General features: G+C 47.8%; 1 protein-coding gene across 1 annotated transcript in view; it reads left to right on the top strand.

Annotated features, from left to right (window-relative positions):
• PRKN (parkin RBR E3 ubiquitin protein ligase) overlaps positions 1-24018 on the top strand; it is a gene marked incomplete at both ends in the record, with an annotated part of 806365 nt that overhangs the window by 323275 nt on the left and 459072 nt on the right. Inside the window, one exon of the mRNA XM_084228791.1 lies at positions 3070-3153. Within this exon, the coding sequence (XP_084084917.1) occupies positions 3070-3153 (84 nt within the window). The remainder of the gene's footprint in view (positions 1-3069; positions 3154-24018) is intronic.

Below are 24018 nucleotides of genomic sequence, written 5' to 3' on the forward strand. Positions count from 1 at the left end.
AAAGTGAACCAAGAGAGGCTCTATGATGCCAAGAATGATAATATTAGTTGCCCCCCATTTTCATAAGCTGTGCGAGATTGCTAGAGCCGGGCCACACATTAGGCTCCCCATTTTCCTACATATCTCAAAATGACAGCATCTGGAGTGGCTGGATCCCTGAGCTAGAACACGCCGTTGCCTCTGGAGAAACAGAGGCCTGAGAAACAAACAGAAAAACAGCAACAAAAACCCCAGAAGTGCCCTCTGGGACATCAGTGTGGGACTGAAGGATGACGTGGCAGCAGCCTTCTAGCACTGAGTTTCTCACTTTAATTAGAACAGTGAGGCTGACGAATGGGATCAGGATTCGCAACCTCTCTGCATCTCTTGTGCTTGAATACTCTCACAACTTCTAGCAACTGCATAGATGCATATGTTTAAAATAAAATACATGCATGGCCTTGCGATCAAAGCAGTTCTGGGGAAGATGACTGGGGGCCCTGTCCCCCCTCCTCCCTCCAGCTCTGCTTTGACCTCCCCCGTCCTTAACACTGGCACTTTTGCTTGTATTTTGTCCAAGCTGAATAACACACGTATTCGGTTACACAGTCATAATTAAAACTTGTCCATTGTCAATAGTGTGACTATAAGGCTGCTAATCACGCGAGTGACCCCACATTCACTCAGCACTACTGGCAACAGCCAGGTTATGGGACAGCCTAAGTGCCCGAGGACAGAGGAGCGGATCAGGAGGATGCGGATCAAGAGGACGCGGTCTGTGTGCTCGGTGGAATACTACTCAGCTGTGAAAATGAAATCCTGCCATTTGTGGCCACATGAGTAGAACTGGAAGAGATTATGTTAAGCAAAATAAGTCAGAAGGAGAAAGACAAATACCACATGATTTCACTCATATGTGTAATATAAAAAGCAAACCAAAGCAAACCTTTGAAATCTGACAGCAGAACCCAGGATGTAAGAAGGGGAGGGTGGGAGTTGGGGACCAAAGAGGGGAAGGGGAAATTTTCGGTGGTTTGGTGGTTTGGTGGTGAGTGTGGTTCAAGAATACTCGTTTGTAGAGACAGGAGCCTGTACCCCTGAAACTTACACAGTGTTGTAAATTAACATCACCTCATAAATGATTTTAAAGAGAGAAAGAAAACCAAGTGTTTATAGTGTTCTGACTCACTACACCTGGGTGTTCAAAGAAACGAAACTTCTGACCCTCCGTAACTGACGTGCTCATGGTCACGAGCCAGAGCGCTGGGAGGACACGGTCAATAGTCACAGGCCATTGAGCCCAGGTCCCCGAGACCGCCTGGCATGTCTAGGCCCAGTGACTGGCTTGGGACTTGGAGGCTCAGGGTAGAGTCACATGCAGCTGAGGGTTTACCCCGAGAGGACAGAGGGCGGAGCGCCAGGTGCGAAGCCTGGGGAACCACGACTCTGACTCTGGGCAGAGTCACATGGGGTACACTTGTCCCCCAGCAAGGCGCTGCCGGGTGACGGCAGAGACACTCTGATTCGGTGACCAGGGCTTTCCTGGGGACTGGGCACCCAGACACCCTGTGCCTAGCACTTTCTAGACGCCCCCCCCCCCAGACTCCCAGAGCGAGAAGGTGGTGGCCGTGGAGGCGCATAAGACACATAAGATCCCCTGGGTCGGGATCAGCAACGGAATGGGGGCCGGTCCCAAAATGCAGATGCCCAGGCCCCACCTAGGCCCAGTGGGGGAGCTGCTCTGCCGGTTCTGGGGCGCCCGTCTGTGCCCGCGGTTGGCTCCCAGTGTAACCAGGACTTCTGGTCGTGTGGGCTGTGGATGCAAACTCTGGCTCTTCCAGGTTCAGGTAGCCTCTTTAAGGTACATCTTTAGTCTTCTGGATTTCCTCTCTCCCTCCCCCAGGTTTTCTCTGAAATTGTGTGTGTGTGTGTGTGTGTGTGTATGAACAGGTGTGTTTAGGGACTGGGGTGTGTGTTGATGTGATGGTGTGAGCGTGTGACGTGTGTGTTGATGAAGGAGGGAGAGGGGTGAATGCTCCCTGGCCTGTGAGGGACCCTTGTACCGTCCGCTTTGTCACTAGTTTCTGCAGCAAGGTGGCCACGTGGTCACTTGGTCTGGACCCTGGAGTGGGTGGTCCTAGTCCCGAGGGCTCTGACCAGTTTTGCTCCTGACCGAGTCCTCTGCTGTGGCCACGGTGCCCTTGGTAGTGAACTCCACAGCTGCTCCCCCTTTGCCTGGCCTTCCTCTCCCCCTGGACACACCCCATAACCGGACACTGCCTCCCTGCCCCCAAGGCTGGAGATGCCACCCAACCCTCCAGGTGGCCCGCTGTGGGCGAGGCCCGGCTGGCCACTCGGGGCATCCCCTGGGCTGTCGCACATTCTCCTGAACTCGGAGGCCTCCCCAGTAATGCTCAGTAAATGCTGCCGCCCCACAAGTCTCAAAATCGCTTAGTCGCGGATTAGGCTGGAGAAGTTGAGGCGGAAACTCTGTCCCTGCGATCTGTGAGGGCGTGGCTCCTGCTTTAAATTCTATTCTGATGTTGGCCTCCAAGTAAGTGACCTGACCCTTCTCTCTAGAAGATTTTGAGATCTTCTGTTTATGGAAATTTAACACCCCCCACCCCGTCTTGCGGCTCCAGCTCCTCCCCCCCACCCCGCCCCGCTTGAGCCCACAGCCTCCCATGGCCATGCAGGCGCAGGGGCCCCTCCCCAGCAGGTTTCCAGGAAAGCGTGGAGCTGTCTCAGCCCACGCCAGTCGTCTCCCCGCCATGGCACTGTGGGTGTTGGGTGCCAGCTCTGAGACGGCATCATGGCCCTGCAGAGCGTGGCAGGCCTGCTGCTGCCCCCTTTCTGCCCGGACGTGCTGGGCATCCTTTGCGCAGACCTAGGAAACAGCCTTGGCTTCTGAGCCCCCTGTGCAGTTGCCATGAACCCCGGGATCTGTGGACCATCCTTTGGAAACACTGAGCCCCATTCTCTTCATTATCGTTGTGTAATGCAAATTAAGTAGATTCTAGGAATGTGCCAGGGAATGCCTGTGTATTACCATTTGTACCAAAGGATGTGTTTTGTCTTGTTTTCTCAAAGGGTCCCTCGTGCTGGGAAGATGTCTTAGTCCCAAACCGGATGAGCGGGCAGTGCCAGTCTCCAGGCTGCCCGGGGACCAGAGCGGTAAGTGCCTGGACGTTCTTTTTATAACGCGGAAGCAATGGTGTCCCCGTAGTTGCTGGAAATGAGTGAGAGAGATGCAGCCTGACTTTTCTTCCACCTGATATTAATCGCCTCAAGTGCCATAAGGTTCAAACGTGTTTGTGATTTTCCCAGCAATCCCAGTGTGTCCTCGCCTGTGAGCCCCTCTGCTGTGATGGTTTATGGTTTACACCCCAAGATACTCACAGGCCTCCTTCGCTTTACCCCTTTGCACCTTTAGCAGTTTTCTTTTTTTTTCTTAGAGATTTATTTATTTATGCATACAAGAACTGGGGTACAGGCCAGAGGTGTGGGGGATGAGAGGATTCACCAGAGGCAGCGTAGGGAGCAGAACAGGCAGATCTGCTGAGGGGAGCAGCAGGGAGGCAGGAGAGGTCTGCTGCGCCATGTAGGTAGCTCCCTGGTCAGGGATGGAACTCGTGCTGCAGGGGCTGTGTTAGCTTCATAGTGCTGCGTCTTAACCCCTTGCACCACCAGAGTGGTTTTCTGACCTAGGGGATGGCTCCAGAAGGTGGTGAGCACAGCCGGTCTGCAGCCGAGTGCTGTCTGGGGTCTCGCTATCTCTTTCTCTTGCAAACACAGGCCTCCGGTTTCATAGAGAGCAGGTGTTTCTTGAAAGACATCCTAAATGCTGAAGTCACCTTAAAAATAATTGTGTTATTATGATCATTTTGTAATTTGTATGTTAAACTTTTTACCTTGAAAATCCCTGGGTCCATCCCAATCTGATTGTACCTCTCTCCTGAGCTGGAAAGGTGTGAGGGCACAAACACAGACGCCAGGGCTAGCTCACAGCTCACCTCTCCTCCAAGGGGCACGCCTTCCGAGGCAGTGGGTGAGGGTCTGCTGAGGTGCCGCTCCCTGTCTGCTGGGTAATCCCAGGATGCAGAGACACAGGAGCAGCAGCAGCCATCGTCCTCATCAGACCAGGGCTGGGGCCATGAACAGCGCTTTGTTACTGCAAATCTTAGAGAAGGCCTGGGGAAAAGTGAGGACGGTGTGACATTCAAGCCTGGATGTCACATGCAGAGCCCTTGAGTGTTGTTACAGATACATGTGTACACATGGAATATGTCTATGTTATAGTCTGCATAGTATGCAGACAAAATTAGCTTTAGCAACAATAGAATGCATGTTTTGTATGATATGTAGTGTGTACACGTGTATATCCATGTCTGCACGCGTATGTCTTCCAGGCTGAGGGGCAGTGTTATGCTAAGATGTGTAAGCACAGTGCGTCGGTACCTGAGCTCGAGGCTTTCTGTGGTGGTACCTGAGGTCCCGAGTCGGTGCTGGGGATGGTTTAATCTAGCGATGCTGGTAGTACAGGGCCTGGCCTGAGACGGGATCCTCACAGGAGGCTGATGCTTTCAAATGGGTCCTCAAACAGTGCCCCCAGGTAAACTTTCACGAGCCGGAACTAACATTCAGAAAAATCACAAATGGAAGCAAGTTGTCCTGATTAGGCTAGAGAGGTTGAAGTTGAAGATAGAAGTCGAAGTCATCAGGGAGAAAACAGAGCACACTTAACATGTGTGCAAAAGAAAGTGTTCCTGATGAGTGATTTTTTTTTTAAAGATTTATTATTATTTATTTATACAAGAACCGGGGTACAGGGCAGAGGTGTGGGAGGGTGAGAGTATTCTCCAGAGACAGAGCGGGGAACAGAACAGGCAGACTGACGAAGTACACTGCTGAGGGGAGCAGCGGGCGCGGCAGGACAGGTCTGCCCACCATGTGGGTTTCTGCGAGGCCAGCGGGGATCGAACCGGCGCTGCAGTTCGATGCAGGGATGGAACACAGGTCCCGGGTCCTGGGCGCGGGGTGTGCAGGGCGGAGGAAGGAACCGAAAGGCCTGAGGGCTCTTGGGGTGAGTCTCCCCTATCTTCACGCAGCCTGGACTCCCGCTGCTTGCCGAGACTGGGCTCATTTATGTACGTGCAGCTCGTCTGCTGCTAACAACACCCCAAAGAAACTATAAAAAGGCGATGTCAGCAACAATCTCCATGAAAGCAGGAGATGGCACATGAAAACCCCAGCGCAGGCCCGGGGGGAGGCCCTGGCGCAGCAGCAGGGGTCCCGCCAGGGCTCTGCGCAGGGCCCGCTCGGGCAGAGGCTGCGGACACTCGGGGAGCACTGCCTGTCGATTCACTGGGGGCGCCGCCAGCTGATACTCGGGGGACCCCACCTACCGACACTCAGGGGTGCCGCCTGCAGACACTCGGGGGACACCACCTGCAGGCACTTGGGGGGCGCAGCCTGCTGACACTCGGGGGACACTGCCACATCCTCGGGGTGGGGCAGGCCCCCTTCAACTGCTGACAGATTTCAACTCCCCAAGAGTGAGGCTGGCCCGCGCCCCTTGCAGGACCACTCTATGCTCCCTGCATCCCAGGGGTCACGGCCGTGCAGCCCCGTGTAAAAGCAACGTATGACCTGACCCGGCCGACAGTTTTATTCCCGAAGGGGGTGTTGGCTTTACCACTTAGCAGCCAATGACACACATTTTGTTTTATATTTTTGAGACCTAATAGAGTCCTGAAATCACATGTAAAATAATACTTTTTGTTTTAGATTATTTGATTTTGAGGAGAGCTGAGCTCCTTCAGATGGAACCTTTTTTATCAGAAACAGTCGAGGACATCTTAAAATAGCTCCAAGATTTATTTCAAGTGAAATTAGATACTAAAGCTATCCCCTGAACAATAATAAATAACATAATTATTAAACTCGATGTAATAAATGGAGTTTTCATCTTTCTCAACATGCAATTTATTTCTTGCATTTTCCTGAGTTGGGCTCAGTGTATGTCAACTGGAACATTACTTTCAATGAAAGTTAATATTCATAGTCTCTGTCTCTGATTTCATCTTCTGGGGAGATGTTGACTAGGAAAAAAAATGAATAGTAAATAAGAGTCACCTAATAATGAACAATTTTTATTTATAGGGCATTTGCATATTTTATGTTCCCAGATTTTCTTATTAATGTTTTAGTTTGATCAAATTACTATCCTCATAGGGGATCCGTATTTCTTTCGGTTGTTTTTGCCTTGATTAGAATCTCACATCACAAGACTCAATTTCTCGGGATGTTTTCCTAAGACAGACTATCTGCTCTTATTTTTTCCAGTATCTGAGAATAATGGAAGGCGGGCTTTGTGTTTGCTTTTGAGAAAAGATGTCAGGTTGGCTGAGCCTCCCTCAGCTGGCCACCCAAGACAGACTTTACTTGCAGCAGGGAAGCGTGGACTGCTCCCCTGTCCAACACAGTCACCAGCGCCGCCACAGACACCTCCAAGGACGAATTGAGACAATGACAGCCTGTGCGGCTCCCAGGCCCCCGGGTGGCCCAGAGGGCCGCTGAGTGTGGAGGGTGGATGGGAAAACAGGAGCAAAGCAGAAGACACACACGGCCTCTCGTTCTGCCTGTGCTGGTCCAAGAGAAATGGTCTCTCTGCCTTTGCACTGTGCCCTGCTGTCGTCTTTTCTTCATTCTAACTAAAATTGAGCTGTGAAAGGTCTGAAGTCAAACTCAGATTGTGATGGAATGGTCTCTAAGCAGGACAAACATGTTCTCGATTGCCTGACATGCAATTTGGGTGACAAACTAGAAACTTCTCATTGCATTTTTCAAAAACCGGTCAAGTATTCGGACTCAAGGACAGTTCATTCTAAACCAAGGTTTGTGTACTTGGTAAGAAGAAATGTCATTTTTTAAAAATTAAGGTAAAAATTAGAATATATTTACGGACAGGGTCAGTTAAAATTTTGAAAATTTAAAGAAAAATTTTTAAAAGTTATAGATAAAACATTAGTCTACAGTGAAGAAAATGGTGTGAATTTTTAAGTGTTAAAGGGATTGAGAGTTTTATAGAAATTAGGTGTGTCTTTGTGAGGCTCTGAAGCCTGGACTCAATCCAAGTCAACTTTCCAGCTTTTTTATAACCTAGTAGAAAATTAAGTCAACAGGCATGTTCTTCGTGGTGTTGCTAAAGATTCCTGTGCACTATTACATGGAAATATCAGCCTCCTAGGTGAGGAGCCCAGAGCCCAGAGCCCAGTGCTGTGTGGCAGGAAACCTACACACACAGGACAACCAGAATCCCCACCGCAGACCCGCCAGCTTGACCTCGGCTTCATTTATGATTCCACTTTTCAAGCCAATGAGCAGTTTCCATACTACATATTTTGAATATCAGAAATAGTTCTTGCCTTCTCAATTCCAAGGAAACTCCAGGTCTCTGAACATTATAAGTTGTTTCTTTTTTTTTTTTTCACTTGATGATCTATAATTCTCTGTGCTATAATTTGCCTTTTTTATACAGTAGAAGAAAAACACGCACAACACCACACCAAGACACAAGCAATTCTGAGCCTGTTGGTTATCCCCAGAAGCCTCCCCAAGAGACTTCTTCATTTTCCATCTTTTTGTGGAATGAGCTTAAGACCCGCTAGGAGTGTGGGGGTGGCAGTGAACGTCATGCTTTGGCTTTAGACAAGGGCTGCAGGCAAGCAAGGAACAAGGCTCTATCAGGAATCAGAAAAGGGAGTTCTTCTAGACCACAGGGTCTTAGATTAGGGGAGAAGATATTGTAATCTACCAGAACAGATAGCAGTGGATAGAAAAGATCATTTAAATAGATTTACAAATGAAATTCTGAGAATTGGTGCAAAAACAGATAAATACAGCTGTAAGCAGCACAGAAAGTTTCAACCAGGATGGGTAGATGGAGCGGTCAGGGCTGGAGGTCAGTCTGTGAGTCTCCCTGCAGATACCCGGGAGGCTAATGGAGTGAGGAGGATAGAGAGGAGATGCGAGAGTAATGGGCCAAGAGAATGAGGCCTGCTTCTCGGCTGGGAAATAGCCCTCTTGATCCTCCAAGCAGGTGATGGATGGCTCTTGGGGACGCGCACTTCATCACGGCGACAGCGGTCATTAAGGCCCATCATCTCTTATTCAGGTCAAGCTCGCTCTCAAGAAGCTATCAAGGGTCACGACAAAATTTAGCTTTTAAGATGTGTGCTGCAAAAACTACTTAAAGCTGGTTACCAAATCTGAGCGTTACTTTTAGACTTCCAAAACAAAACAAAACAAATAGCTCACAGGATCGCTTTCAAGTGTGGTTGTTTTATACATTTGTAAATTCCTAAGTCAGCAGCAAGTAATTGCTCATTTTTCTCCCTCATAAACTGCGTGGAGCGCGGTTAACACCCATGTCAAGAACATGAAAAAAAAAAATTGAGCTTTGAAAGGACAATGTGAGCATATGGAGGATAAAAGCAAAACCAAGAATTTCATAGGCTGTTGACCCACGAGTGGCAAAACACTGGCTTCCACTAATGTCTTGGAAGAGAAAATGACTTTGGGATCCTCAAATCTGAATTTCCAGAAGTGAGGAGGAACCACTCTCCTCTGCGCTCAGAGAACCGGACAGCGGGCTCTGCTGACCCTCTGGCAGGAGTGTTTGCAGGAAATAAAGTGAAAACCTTTCTGTTTAAAGATTGGAAAGGAAAATACATAAAACGTGTCTGCAGGACATAGAGCTCACATTCATAATCGATGACTATTGGCTGCGTTAGTCACTGCAGAAAGCAAGGACTGACCTCGAGCGCTGGTCGGGGCAGCAGGCGTCACACAGGTGATGCATCCGGCCTCTGCAGCCAAGGGGGACCCGTAGCAGGTGCATCTTTCCTTGCCGCTCACAGTTTGGGAAAATTTCATGTAGGGAGGCAGGTGACGGCCCCTCCCGTGACCCGAGGCCGCACGGGGAGCGTGAAGGTCCTGGGAGGGCCCGGCGGGAGGAGAGGGCACAGAGAGGACAAAATGCCCAGCCCGAAGGCCCCGAGACAGCCCGAGAAGCGCTCGGTGGGGTTGGGAGAAAGAAGTTCCCACCCCGGGGTGCTACAAGAAGGCTTTGTGGAGGTGGCCCTGGTGAGGGCTCTGGGGCGATGACCGCGTTGCGAGTGGATGCGGGAGCAGGACCCGCAGGGCCCGTGGCGCGTGGCCTCCACCTGCCCGCGCTCCCAGTGTCCGGGCAGCGTCCGCTGCTCTGCGTGTGCAGAGGGACCGTCTGGTGACCTTGGGCTTGCCTGAGAGACGACAGAGACGGGGCAGGATGTTCTGAGGACCCTGCGCCGGGGTGTGGGGGGCGCAAGCAGGGGGACGTGCCAGCGTGCGGCTGCAGGAGGGCGCCCCGGGAAGGTCGGGAGCTGGTGACTGAGAAGCAGGAGCAGGGCAGGCTCCCGTGAGCACCTGTCACCCCTCTGTGTGTGGGCTGGCCAGAGAGGGCCCGGCCAGGAAGAGAGGCCTCTCACCAGGCCGAGGCCCGGGTGGTGAAGGCCGCAGTGGCCGTGGGGCCGGCTGGCACCGGGGCTGGGTAGGAACAAGGACAGAGGAAGCCTGGAAGGGAGCAAAGACATGACTATTTTGGTGTGATTCCGCTTATGGTCCTTGGCTCCCCAGCAATGTGTGAATAAAGGTAAATGAGAATTGACATTTTGTCTTCCTTAAAGCTGGAAACACCACATCCAAATGAGATTTTAGTTTAGAAGTGATTAGCAGCGCCACGCTTTTCTAGTATTTATTGGGTCGTTAAGAGCAGCCATATGGTTGTCGTCTGTCTTCTCTGTTCACGTTTCCCCAGTTTGTGCCTCGGTGGGAGTCTGCTTAGCGGCTGATTGAAATCCCAGCTTCATCGGCGACTCTGTTATCTGGGCCTGCCACGAAGGGCTGACCCCGTCTGAAGATGCGCCTCCCTCTTCTCTTCCTGCCATGTCCTTCCCGCCAGCCTTGCTGGAACCCCGGGCCCCTGACTCTTTTGCCATTAAATTCTGAAAATATTGGAAGGGTTGGAGACAGGGTGACTCCATGAGGTGTGCACTGAGACGACGCGAGGACGCGTGGCTTCTGAAGGGTAATTGAGCCGACTGCAGCTATAGGCAGAGCAGTTTGAGGCGTGCCGACTGAGATTTAGGGAGTCTGTCTGAAACGCCTTCTGTTCCTCTATGCATGTTAATTAACTTCTGTTCATTTCCAGTTCTGCATTTGTGAATCAAAGATTGTGCATCATTCTTAAAATTTCACTGAGCATTTGCAGGGCTTCAGGACTTAATAAAACTTTGAGTTTCAAAGATGAAAGCTACTCTGTGAGGGTCCCATGCCTGGCAGTATCTGAGGGTTTTCCTGCTTTATTCTGTGATGCCTATATGTTCCTGGAGCCCAGAATTGCCATTTGTCCATGGAGTTATCAAATTTGTTAATTTCTTATCCTCATTTCTCCATGTGCATCTACTCTTTCATTAAAAACACACCAATCTTCACAATGATTATGTCATTAGCTGTTTATGTTAAGCAACAAAATCTCGCATCACTTAGCATGAGGTCCACTATGTGACGACCCTTTAGAGAATCCGTTCCAGTGAAGTGCTAGATAGTGAATAGCATTGCTTATTTTAAGGCATGCACTTAAACTTGGACACTTTCCTGGTTGAACAATGTTTTAAATGTGTTCACTGCTAACTATGTTGGTTCAGCCACATGCTTTAGTGACGAGAGGACACCTCAGATGGCTGGGAGGGGAGCAGGGCAACGCGGGCTCGAGAGGAACAGACACATGCCAGTAGGGACACGAGTAGCTTTCACTGGCATTGAGCTTGAGGCGTTTCTTTGGGTTTATTTACTGTTAGGGGATAAGCTGAGTCAGCAGGACTGTTACCGAGGTGCACCACCATGGGGTCGGGCACTAGAGGGGACTAGGTAGGGGACTAGAGGACCCTGTGATGGGTAGGCCCCAGGAGGACACACACTGCAGAAAGACTGCCCGGAGCAGAGGGTCAGCTGGGGCACTGCAAAGTCACAGTTACTACGAGGTCAGATTTATCATCAGCTAATGCCCGTCGTCATGCACGGTTGAAAGTATGGTTCTTTAGAAATCATAGAGCAACATAGGACAGAGGATATGATTTAGTCTGAGATTCCATCTGGTCTTTCCAGCTGAAGTACCTTCTAAAAATTCTATCACCAATAGCACAGGTGGTCCTCAGAGACCAAACCAACCCCCCCCCCCAAACTAAAACCAAGCAACCCTCCAAGCTCTTGGTGACGGTTAGCACCAAGCTCTAGAAGCCTCTCTATTTAGAAAAAGAGACTGTGTGGGGTTGGGCAGAAGTCAGTAAGGTTACCTGAGTAACCTGACTTAGAGAACCAAGGACAATGACACTCCATTACTTTCTCCATCAAATGTGGCTTTGAGGCTTCAGACCTATCAAAGAGAAAGGCCTCCAACTGGCAAGATTACTGGGGGTCCGACACAAACATTCGTAGGTTCAGGCATGAAATCCTAGCAGCTCAGTTCTTGAAGCGACTAACTCACAGGCTGCTCTACACACACAGGATTTTATTTTTGAACCATGATGTTAGTTCACTGATTTATAGCTGGGAACAGCCTCTGTGATTATACAGCCCCTGATGTTCATGCCTCCCTGCTCAGCTGTGCCTCTCTCCTTCCTCACCCCCCCTCCCCTCCCTTTTATCTCCCTGGCAGGCCCCTCTTTGACAGCCCCCAACTCTCGTGGCCTCCACCAAAATGAACAAGCTATGCGTCCTGCATGGCAGTGAGTTCACCATGATACCCATGCAGTTGATCGCCGTTTCTACAAATAACCCAAAGTATCCACATGATAAAGCTGCTCTGACAATAACTCTGCAGCAAACTGTAACATCTGTAGTTCCCTTAAATAAAAAATGTATTCAATTTGCATTTTATAGAATACATGATGGCGACATAGAGAAAATTCTTTACCAGCCGATCTGGAGGAAACATTATGAGCATAAGCATAATGACTTCGAAAAGGTGTTATTGTTGATTTTTATTTCTCTCAGGACCATGTGCTCGCATGATGATTGCCTGAATACCTCGTATTTTTAAATGTCATGCCAGAAGTTCAACAGAAACATAGAATGCGTCATTTTCATCGATTTTGTTATTTCCATAATAAACATTGCGTCTTCTGATTGGAAGAATGTAATGTTGACTGAAAAAAAATTAGCCAGTGTAGTTTCGCATAAAGAAAATGTTTGTAAAATTCCTGTTTAAACAAACTCCTGGAGAAAACCACCCTCCGCAGCGGGCACATTATCTCTAGACTGTTCTCAAGACCTGTGCCTGGCACTCACGTGGACACACACAGCTCTGATGGAATCGTGTCCTGCGTGTTAGTTTGTAACACAAACTTTTGCTTCCTAAGTCTTTCCTCATCAGTGAGGGGCCCCTGGTCATTGTGTGACAGGGGCCGCTCCTCCTGCTTCCGCTCTGCACATGAGCATCGTAGCTGCTCCTCATCTCTCCACAAAAGCAGCACTCCTGTGATCACCCTGTGTGCCTGCCAACTCGTGTGGTCACATTTTTCGAGTATAATTTTAGAAGCGCCGCTGTGGCTAAAGTGTTTCACACTTGCTGAACCCAGTCCCTAGAGCCCCTAGGGGTCCTCTGGAAAGTTCTACTGGCCCCCACACAGTAGGGCAGCTCCTCCAGGGCTTCGCCTCCCGGCACTTCCAGGCCTTCAAACTGTGGCCATTATTGAGGGGAAACATGGCAGCTCATGTTAAGATCCGCTCCCAAAGCGAGGATCCCGAGGAGGAATTTATTCTTTATTCGTCATGATTGTGACCATTTCCTTTACGATTAAACTTTTTTTGTAATAATATTTTGAGTATCATATAGGTTGTAGGTACTTTTATCGGGAAGTAATTTAATTTGAAAGTCTTTTTTTTTTTTTAAAGATTTATTTATTCATGCATTCAAGAACTGGAGTGTAGGCCAGAGGTGCAGGGAGTGAGAGGATTCACCAGAGTGGGTGGGGAGCAGAACAGGTGGATCTACTGAAACACACCGCTGAGGGGAGCAGCGGGCGAGGTAGGAGAAGTCTATTGTGCCATGTGAGTCAGCGACCTGGACAGGGATAGAACTTGTGCCGCAGTGGCTGGCGAGAGCTTGGTAGTGATTCTTTAATGCCTGTGCCCTGAAAGTTACTATAGTGAATTCGAACTATTTAAACTGTAAATGTTGATGGGTGAAATGCATTGTTTTCTTTATGGGATTATGTCTTTGATGCTGTTATTCTTAGACTCTTCTTGACATTCAAGATAATTATTTGTAAAACATCATTTCTAATTCTTTTATGGTTTGACTTAAAATATTTGATGCATATAGATTTTATCTTAGTGTGAAGAGTTTTGTATGAATCTAATTACTTTTACCCTCCCCCCCAAAAATTCTACACATTTACTTTTTCTGCAACATTTATTGAATAAACACATTTCTCCCTGATTTGAAATAAATCCTGGTTTATATTATATTAACTTTGGGACGTTATCTCTAGACACTGTCCTGCTTCACTCATCTGGTTATCCCTCCTCCAAACCCACATTGTTTTCATTATTCCAACATAAAACACATTGTAAAATATGTAATATCCGGTACCATAAATTCTCTAAAAGGTTGTCATATATTTTCATTGCTATTCAAACAATTTTTTCTGCATGATCTAGAATTTTGTATAAAGTTTGATAAAATTTTCATGAATTTATTTTTATTACCAGGGTTAGGTTTGTCAACCTAGAGAAGTGTAGGCAGCATCTAGCCTACATCAGCAATGGTACCTAATTCTGGGGAAACAAAAGCAAACACAACATGTTCTTTTTCCTTTCTTTCTCGCAAGTAGTTACTGTCTTGGGAGAAAGATAGATTTGTAAAAATACTGAGGAGGGTAGTGATGTATAGAGTTATGTGGGATACCCTGGACACTCCAAATCGGGAGCAGTTAATTTTACCAGAGGTCAGGAAGGCTTAACAGAGGAAGCCACGCACACTCACTCCAGAAGAAATTGTCCAAATTTCTTTTCCTTTTGTTGCCAGCACAGTGCAAGGTGATCCTCATTCTGCTTACGCCTGAGGACCATTTTATACACAAGAATATAGAGAGGCTTGTGATGCCAGCGGGAAGTAACTAAAAATGAATGAGAACAATTTTCTGACAAGACAAGTAACCAGGGAGACCTGAAAAGTGGGCTTTTTCTGGGGGTGTCACAGAGCATCAGTTTAGGAGGTTGTGTGATTATAAACATAGAAGAACAAAAATTAATTCAATAGTTAAATTATATGCAGATCCTGTTACCTAAAAATAGGAGAATCTTAAAATGAATTCATATGAAATGTGGGCGTTTAAAACGCAGCCAATGCACTGACCGGAGAGGAACAATCCCAGCTCCCCTCAAGGCCGCTGCTGGGGATGGGCCAGGCGAGGGGGCACTGGCAGTGGGTGGGGGTGATGGCGCTCACGTCCCACCTCCAGCGGCCATGGCGATGCCCCCATGGTTCCTCTGTTTCACTTCCCACATCTAGGAAGCAGGAGCAGGAACGGTGTTTAGTCTGTCGGGGTGTTAAAATGATTAAACGAGGAAATCCACAAAGCACTGGCCCCACACTTGCCCCACCCAGTAAGTGTTTGCGGTGCCTCCCACCTTCTCCACCAAGAGGAAGCTCTCGGCAGCTTAATCCTGAAGTCAACATGCATTGCTCACTTGCTCTCCAGTGATCTGGCACCTTCTGAGGTGTCTAGAGTGTAGTTGTTGGGGGACATTCAATAGGGCGATTTTTCAGCCATTGCTATGGCACTGACTTTGGTAAACATGTTGGAGGAGAAGGCTGGCTGCGGGGAAGGGAAGAGAAGCAGTGATAAAAGATCTGCCTTTGTGAAGCTGCGCTTTCTTTACCAAAAGCTGCTTCGGGGCATCTTGATTAAAATAGTTTTAGGAAATTTAGAGCCAAAATGCCCATCTAAGAAAAGTTAAGGGAGATGACAGTTAATGTGTCTTAAAGCCTAGAGTCTTGCTGTGGCTGAACCACAGGCCATATCTGTCTCCTTGGAGCCCAGGACCATTCAATTCTGGATTCTAGATCTTTTCAGAAGTGTTTCCACAGAGCTCAAGTGACACATTTACCTGGACCTACAACAACAGTGACGAGGGCATTATTGTGCCTCCCTGGAAGACACGGCGTGGGCTCCTCCAGTCCCAAGGAAAGCCAGATTGCTTCTCTGGTGTCCCATGTGGGCTGGACAGAATACAAAGGGCAGAGGCCCCAGCCAAGAGGAGGTGACTTCCTGCCTGCACAGGAAGGAGAATAGGATCATTTTACAGTTTTGACAGTTTTGCCTTATGAAATTATTTGTAAAGAATATTCAACAAATGACTATATAACCTCTGAATGTACATACACACTATAGGAATACTACGCATGTGTGGAATGAAAGTAACATGTGCAATGAGTATATTTTACAGTTTGGAAATAAAAGACTCTAAGTGCTGAGGAAAAAAAATGAGTGAGCTGCTGAACTGATCTTTTGAGAAGCACACAGTTTACTTATTTATGATAGGACTGTGTTTCCTCTGCTGTTGCGAATACTTCAGGACTTTGAAGAATTGAAAATTCATTATTAAGAAAGAAGTGTTTTTGGACCTCCCTGGTGGTGCAAGGGGTTAAGCACCTCACTATGAAGCAATCCGCAGCCTCTGCAGCACGAGTTCAATCCCAGGCTGCCCAGGGAGCAACCCACATGGCGCAGCAGACCTCTCCTGACTCTCCTGCTGCTCCCCTCAGCAGTGGATTTCAGTAGATCTGCCTGTTCTGTTCCCCACTCTGTCTCTGGTGAGTCCTCTCACCTCCCACATCTCTGGCTGTACCCCAGCTCTTGTATGCATAAATAAATAAATCTTAAAAAAAAGAGGTGTCTTTATTAAGGACTGCACCAGGATCAATAGCATTTATATTTTTTTTTTTTTATTTTTTATTTATTTTTTTTTTTATAGAGGCATGCTTTATTTATTTGTTTGCTGGTTTGTTTGTTTGTTTTGTTTATACATGCACTGGGTACAGTCAGAAGCGCGGGAGGGTGAGAGAATTCACCAGAGCCAGAGCGGGGAGCAGAGCAGGCAGAAGGACCAAAGTACACTGCTGAGGGGAGCAGCGGGCGGCAGGAGAGGTCTGCGCGCCATGTGGGACCCTCCTCTGGTGGCCGGGGAGCAGCCGGGGATCGAACCGGCGCCGCAGAGGCCGCGCGCAGCCTCGCAACCCAGCGCTCAACCGCTGCGCCACCGGGGAGGCCCAGGATCAATAGCATTTAGAACCCGTAAAACTGTATGCTCGTGAAAGTTCCTGAGCCTAAATAATGCCCATGGGAAAGGCAGGGCATCCCAGCATGTGAAAGGAAGAGCTGCCAGTCCTCTGAAGGGGCCGCTGTACTGGGGGACTGGACAACCTCAAATTTACACTGAAACAATGATTCTAAAGACTTTGTGAAAAGACATCTGATATTTAATCCCTTGAGTGCAGCTTTATTATGATAGTTTGTTTGATTTCTTATCAATCAATATATTTACAGAATACATTTTAATAGAGCATTCAAAGACATTTCCAATATTTGAAATGTAGGAGTATAGGAAGTCTTAATTGAGCCTACTTGTGAGAAAAATGATTTCATGTTCCTAATTGGGACACATAACTAAATTGTTTTTCTCAGTGACCCATGGTGTAGGATTATGGGGCCTGTGGTGAGGTGTGTGGTGTGGGAACACATGTCTACAAAGGTGTGAACCTGGGCCCCGGCATCATATGCAACGTTAGGGCAATAAAAAGTAATATGTTTTGAAGAAAATAAATTGTCGGACTCACCAGTTTCACATTTTAAGATAATTTCATAATTTTAGAAAACTTTTCTCAGGTAATTAGATTTGGGGGAAAGTTGGAATTCTTTGTAAGTTCTATCAGTAACTACTCTCAAATTGTAATATCACCAGAGGTCTGTTGGGGCCACCAGCTGCATCTTAATTTTAGCAACCACTTTGTGACGCCGTGTGAAAATATCTTTGATGTCACCCACACAAGAGTATCTGGGAGATGCTAACGTGGCTCCTATAAGACTTCGTTTGTGTTTTTCTTTGCTTGTATCTGTTCATTTCTTTGGAATTCCTTAGTCACTTAGCATTCTGCCTCTAGTGCTCAAATCCTCTCCGGGCTCCACCTGCCTCCCAGCCTTCCTAAGTGCAAGTCCAAGGTGCATGGCAGTCACAGATTGGCAGGGGTGCTGTCACCTGAGTTGTGACCAAGCCTTGGCCATCCCGGGGAACATGCACCCCCACACCCTCGCCCACTGGCTTGCAGGGCCCGACGGTCGCTCCACTTACACGGGGCTGCTGAGATTGGATGAGAGCTGAGCAAAGTCCCTTTGTGATTTTTAATAAGCACAGTTATTTAGCATATGTGGAATCACAGATTAAAGCCTTGTTGCAGGCTGTTATGCTAACAAAGCATGGGCCCAGGACTCCCCAAGCGTGCGCTGGCTTGCCAGATATTAAAAGGTTTGGAAGCTCTCTGCTGCCATGTCCTGTCACTGCTCAGCAGATTAATTACACATCAGCACGATAAGCCGTAGCGTTCCGGGGGGGGGGGTTGCCATAGTCTGTCGTTTCAGTGATCTGTGGGTAGCAGGCTACTGGGAGACTGGTTTTGAACTGCACCGTTCAATCCATCTCTTCATGCTTTGAGGATGCACCCGGGCATGCTGGAGCTGGAAACACTTCGGTGCCCATGGAAGTGCTCTATAAGCCCCTTAGCCCAGGCTCTCCATGGTTCTCTGATGCTAATGACATTGACAGCTAGAGCACTTTCTATTTACTGCTGAGTGCATAGTCACAGAACCCAGAGGAAGGGCGATGAGGAAGACAGCTAGACTAAGCCTTCACACTTGTGAACATATTGTAAAATGTTCTGGCAGTTGGGCCCCCGCCCCCTCCCTCCCTGTCTAGCAGACACGAGAACAGAGCCATCTGCATAGATTTAAAGCAGAACAGGCTCTCCCCCTGTAGCCTATACAGGAACACGCCTACCTGCCTAAACCAGCCTTTCAACTCACACTAGTGTCCGGGGAGTGAGATAAAGAAGGTCTAACATGGGTGTCACCTGTTGCATCGCTATGCATCATTGGGGAAGAAAGAGTTTGGAGCCTGCCCTGCTGTCTTCTGTGCATACATGGCATCTGCATAGTTTTAGACAATTAGAGCTACTCTTAATTCCCTGTCAAGACTAACTGCAATTTTCCTATCAGTGGCCTGCTCTTCCTACCTATGTAAACTAAATTCAAACAGGTGAGCCTTGGAACGGCTCTCACAGTCTGCCTGGCTGCTTCCAGGTTTGAATCCTCACTGTAATCAACAAATACATTTCTCTATCATGAGATTGTATTTCCAGTTAACATGTTTAACGTTGAAGTGATGGATAAACTTGTTGGTCTCTGTGAAGTTTATTTTTTCTCTATAAATTTAATATATAATTTTAGCTCCATGATTGTGATTCTGATAGTAGAAAGAATAGATCTCTGTAGCTCATCCTGAAGTGTTATGTGGGTCAGCAAACAATTCAAGTATGGTTGATGACAGAGTGGCTAAGAGGAAAGACATGTTGCTCTGCAGAAGAATTTGTGATATTTGAATGTAGCAACACAGAAATCAAGGTTTGCTGCAGTATCATGTAATGAGTGCATCATGGCTAAGCTATGGGGAAATAGTAGCATAAAGCCAGGGTCATGCCTCATGTGATGCTTTATATTTTGTGTTTAACTCAGAGTTTCATATAATATTCAAAAAAACTTTATATAGTAATCTCTTTACGATCCCTAAATGTAAAATCATTCTGGATTTATTAATGGTATAGAGCTATAGCCAAGATACCTCCATGTTCTTGGGGGTAAAAGAATGACCTAACTACATAAGGAATAGCAGAGAAAATTATGAAAAGTTGGTCAAAGTTGTAATTGACCTTGAAATGATCAGTTTACATGTTATAATTCTACATACTAATTGCAAATCTTTTATATGTATTTTTAAGCAGGCACTAAGAGACATCTGTCAATATTACGGGCTCTCGCCTGTGTTACCCTAAAGGACTGAAATAATAAAAAATGCTTTTCTCTTAAAATATTTTATATTTTGAACACTTCAAATAATCCCAAAGTGGCTTTCTTCATACTACTATAAGTTAACCTTCTAACCATTTTTCCAAATAATAAACTGTTAGCTCTGGTACATTTGTTTTCAGCTTGCTTTTGAGCCTCAAGACTCAATGATCTGCCTCCTTCTGGAAGTCATGGAAGCCTCTGTTCTCCAGACTCTTCCAGATTTTCCCCACAGGGTCTGTTTGCGGTTGCCAGGCAACAGCCCCCCCAGCAGACTGCACTCACTGAGAGACTCTCCTCTGGGGCTTCTTTTCCCAGGCTGGTGTCAGTTTATTTTAAGATATGCACACAACTTGTCTTATAGGTTGAAAAAAAAAAAAGAAAGAAAAGCTAAGTGACTGAAAAGGTTAAATATGAAATTTGAAAGCCTATATAGTCTCTTGCTGTGACAGGAAAAGTTTCCAAAAATGATGGATTTGATTTTCTCAAAGGGATTTCTTAACATGATAAAGAAAATATCTGAATCAATTAAATACCAAAACCAGTGCTGTTGGGCCTCTACTGAGAAAAAGTGACTTTTTTTTTAAATTTATTTATGCATATAAGAACTGGGGTATAGACTAGAGGTGCAGGGGGTGAGAGGACCCACCAGAGACAGAGTGGGGAGCAGAACAGGCGGATCCACTGAAACACACTGCTGAGGGGAGCCGCGGGGAGACAGGAGAGGTCTGCTGTGCCATGTGGTTCAGCTCCCTGGCCAGGGGTCAAACTCAGGCCGCAGTGTCTGGTGATAGCTTGATAGCACTTGATTACCTCTTGTGCCACCAGGAAGGCCCAAAAAAAATGAGAATTCTTACTTCCCATCGTTAAAACAAACCTTTTTCAGACATTCTTGAAATATTTATAGTTAATTGTTAATATTTATAGTTAATTGTTAATATCCCAGTTTTATGAAGTAGTAATTTCCTGTGTTTACATTCAATTTTTTTCTACAGTATTCCTGACATGACAGTGGTGATTTATCGGGAACTTACTACTATCAGGTAGCATGCTATGTCTTCTCTGTACATTAACACACGTACTCCTAACAGAAGCCCCATGTGGTAAATGTCATTGCACCTCATTTACAGATAAGAGAAGTAGGGCTAGACCTGCAACCGTCTAATGCAGCGTAACCAGCAATTCCTACAACTGCATTTCAAACCAGTTTTGATGAATCCAAGGAACAGACTTCAAGAGGTTGGCGAACTGACACATAAAATTCATCTCCATAAGAAGGTTGTGTGAGCAGCTATTTACAAGGGCATCTTGCTTTTTCATAAAACTTAAAATGATGAGACGTATTTTAAAAGGTTAGGGTGTGTGCGCCTTGGTTCCAGGCTGATGAGCACCCTGTCCATCAGGTCCTAGTGACCACACTTTCTCCACTGGCCTCCACGGAAAACAGAAAGTTTAGGCAGAAAAAGACAGACTGGGGGCCTGTGCCAGATCAGAGAGGGACAAAGGACTCCGCAGCCGGCACTTCTGTCTCCCTCCTGAGTGGGGTGGCTGGGTGGGCTTGTTGGGGGCAGCGAGCTGAGGCAGCTGGATGTTTCTGCATTAAGTAGAGTCTATGACTGTGACAAGAGAGCACGCGAGGGTTTGGGGGGGGGGCTGCTGGCATATCCAATACACACTCGTCCATCCCTCTCATTGCTGCGTATTCCTGGGGCAGCCATAGGCAGAGGTGAGCCCGTGAGATACGTGAAGTGATGTACGTTGTCGACCAGGCCAGTGCCTGGAGCTCCAGGTCTGTCTCCCTCTTAGCATCTGCCGCAGGAAGATGGCAGGCTTGGACGCCCAAGAGGACCTGCTGGTTCCCACCAAGGGCAGAGGATGACCTCGGGGTTTTCATCGCTCAGTCTCCAGCAGGCTTGTGCCATGAGGCCCTTGCACCTGTGTAACTCACACAACCTTCTCGTTGACGCAACTTACCATGGGCATGGTCCAATGGATGACATGTTGGCCATCAGATTAGCCCTCTCTGTCCCTGCGGGGTGGTGAAGGAGGTTGACAAGGGACAAGCAGAGGCGTCGGCCGTTCTCTGCCCTGAACGCCCCTCAGAACCAGAGCTCGGACAGGAGGGGCCTCTTCTCCCACGTCAGAGCCAGCTCCTGCCCCGAGGACTCCCGGGGACCTGACTGCGTGCACGCAGGGAGTGGGGACACGGTCTGGTCGCCTGCACCAGCTGAGCTCTGATGGGCCTGTTACCAATTTGAAGCCAACTGAGGTGTGAGACCTACAGGTGACTTGTGCAACTTACAGAGTAGCAATGGGAGAGGCGAAGCATTGGTTACCTTCGCGTAGACCCACCTTTTATTCCTCTGGTAGAGAATTGCCCTATAACATAAAACTGACTTTCATAAAATACCAGCAAACTGAAATGCCAGATGGAGGCCTTCAGCTTGGCAGTTGGGAGCTGTTCTTTTCCATTTTAGAGGCTCAGAATGAATACTTATCTTGTCATTTTATGCTCTATTGTACAAAGGTTCTGTTTTGTGTAAACGAACTTCAGTCAATTTCAAACAAATTGATTTTCATCTCTAAGAATGGAATATTCTACCCTGCGAGTAGGGAGTAGGTACTTTCCATGAACGAGCCATTCGCATTTGATTTCTGACCTCAGCCTTTCCCCGGGCCCTCACGTCTATGCAGGGCGCTCACTCTCGGTCCCTGGATTTGGAAGTTTTCTGCTTTGCTGTTTTCTCTTCCGAGGACTTTGCTACATGATGTTCTTTATAGCTGAATAACTCAATTCTTCTAACTGGAATCTCATGGAAAGTGTCACAATTTGCTTCAGTTTCACAGAGGAGGAAGGTGAGCAGTGACAGGTGGAGCATGAGGGTGGGGAGAGTGGTGTTGCTCGCAGCCTCCAGCTTGCAGACGCCGCCTCTGCTGAAGGTCCGGCTGCAGCGGAAACTGGACCTTGAAGGTGGGGCTCTCACGGCCTGCGTGGAGCTGGGCGCCCTTCTGCCTGAGCGCCGGGCTGCTGTGGTGTCTTCTCCTGGGCCATTAGTTTGATACTTACGTCTTTATTTCTCGAGTTTTTGATGATCGTCTTCAGCCCAAATACATGCTCCTGAAATTGAGAAAAAGAAAAACAATCCTGTGATGTCAAAAAAGGTGACTGTCCCCCAGAAGAGTCCAACCCAGCGATGCATTTCCTGTGTGAGTTTCTTTTCTCCTCTGAGGTGATTTTGTAATTTATCAGTATAACATTTCAGACCTCACAGTCAGGGAAACCGTGCCCCTTGCTACGCTACGGGAAACACTTGATGAATGTAGACAGGCACCTGCTCCTTTTTGAAAGGATTGCTGGCTAAATTTCATCTAGAACTCATGCTGCAGGTTTACTCAAGATAGTGTGTTTTAATACATGTGTATTTTCTATAGCAACATGACTTTGTTATCTTCCAACTGTAGCAGAGGTACCTCTCAGGAAAGGGGCAGATGGGGCCAGGCAAGTCTGGAAGACAAAGAGCACAATCAAAATCAGGATAAAGGCTGCCGCTGTCAGCCCCCCACGGTCCCTGTAGGGTAAGTGGAAGCATCAGGCTTTCCTGCCCTCCCACCATGAGATGAAATGCATGCCTCATAGCGGACACCTGGAGTAGGGTGTGGGCATGCGTAGGTGGGCGCACCTGAGCCAGGAGCCAGGGCATATAAGGCCAGGGCGGCAGAGGATGGTGTGGTGTGGCGCACGGCGGAGTACAGTGGAGAACATGAAAACAGCTAAACTACCAACACGGCTGCTCGAACCAATGATGAACCTACCCGGTGTGGGATGGCTGCACTACAGTCGCTCACCTGTAGCCAGGGCCTGCAGTGGACTCTGCGGGGCAAAACTGGTGTTTTCTCCTTACTGCTTTGGCAGTGGGACCCATTAGAAAAACGTGCTGGGTTTACCCACCAAGAGCTGCTGCCTGTGGGCAGCCCCTCCCTCGGGAGCCAGCCAGGCTAGAAGGGTCAACCAGGAGGGACCTGGGTGGGGGTCCCTAGAAGTGGACATAAGGAAGCACAGGGGAGACCCCCAGATCCTGAGGCATAGGTCCCCACGGAGACTCAGTACTCTACCTGACCTTGAAAGAAAAAAGAAACTTCCAGCATGCAGGAACTAAATTTGTAAACAACAGTTTATAAATCCCTCTTCTGAACTGGGAGACCTTGACGGCACTTGGGCCCCCGAGGTGCACAAGCGGATGAGTGCCCCCTGCACTGGGGTCCATCACCAAGCTTTGCCTCTGCGCCAGGCCCGTCCCAGCTCCCGCTGCCTTAAACGATTGAAGAACAGTGGTGCCTATGGTAGTGGTTTTATTGTCACTTGGCTGAAATTTCTAGAAAGAAGTGTGTTTCCCTCGCTTTTGAAATGTGATCATTCCTTTATGCTGTTCTGCAGGGGGGAGTTGCTTTGATTTCCATTTTTCCAGTTTTTATTTCAAAATTCCCACTTGCCTTCTTGGTCTGTGTTGAGGCAGCGCACTCCTCGCCTCTTTATGATCCTTCTTAGTTTATTTCGTGCCTGAACCTACAGAACTATTTTAAGGAGATCCACAGGCCTTTCTTCCTAGAGATGGCACCGCCTCTCCTGCAGCCCCGCCGCTGCATCTCTGTGATCCAACTCCCTGCGAGCATCGCCAGCCGCGCCTGAGTAAATAACATTCCCATTATAAAGCCAACATCTTCACTCCCAGGGCCGTGGTGTCTTTGTTCTTTGGATTTATTTCTCTATTCTATCGTCTATTTCCTTTTACTCTAAATTGACAAGCGTTCCATGCAG

This window comes from Talpa europaea, assembly GCF_964194135.1.
Source record: "Talpa europaea genome assembly, chromosome: 2".
In the NCBI taxonomy this organism is placed as follows: domain Eukaryota; kingdom Metazoa; phylum Chordata; class Mammalia; order Eulipotyphla; family Talpidae; genus Talpa; species Talpa europaea.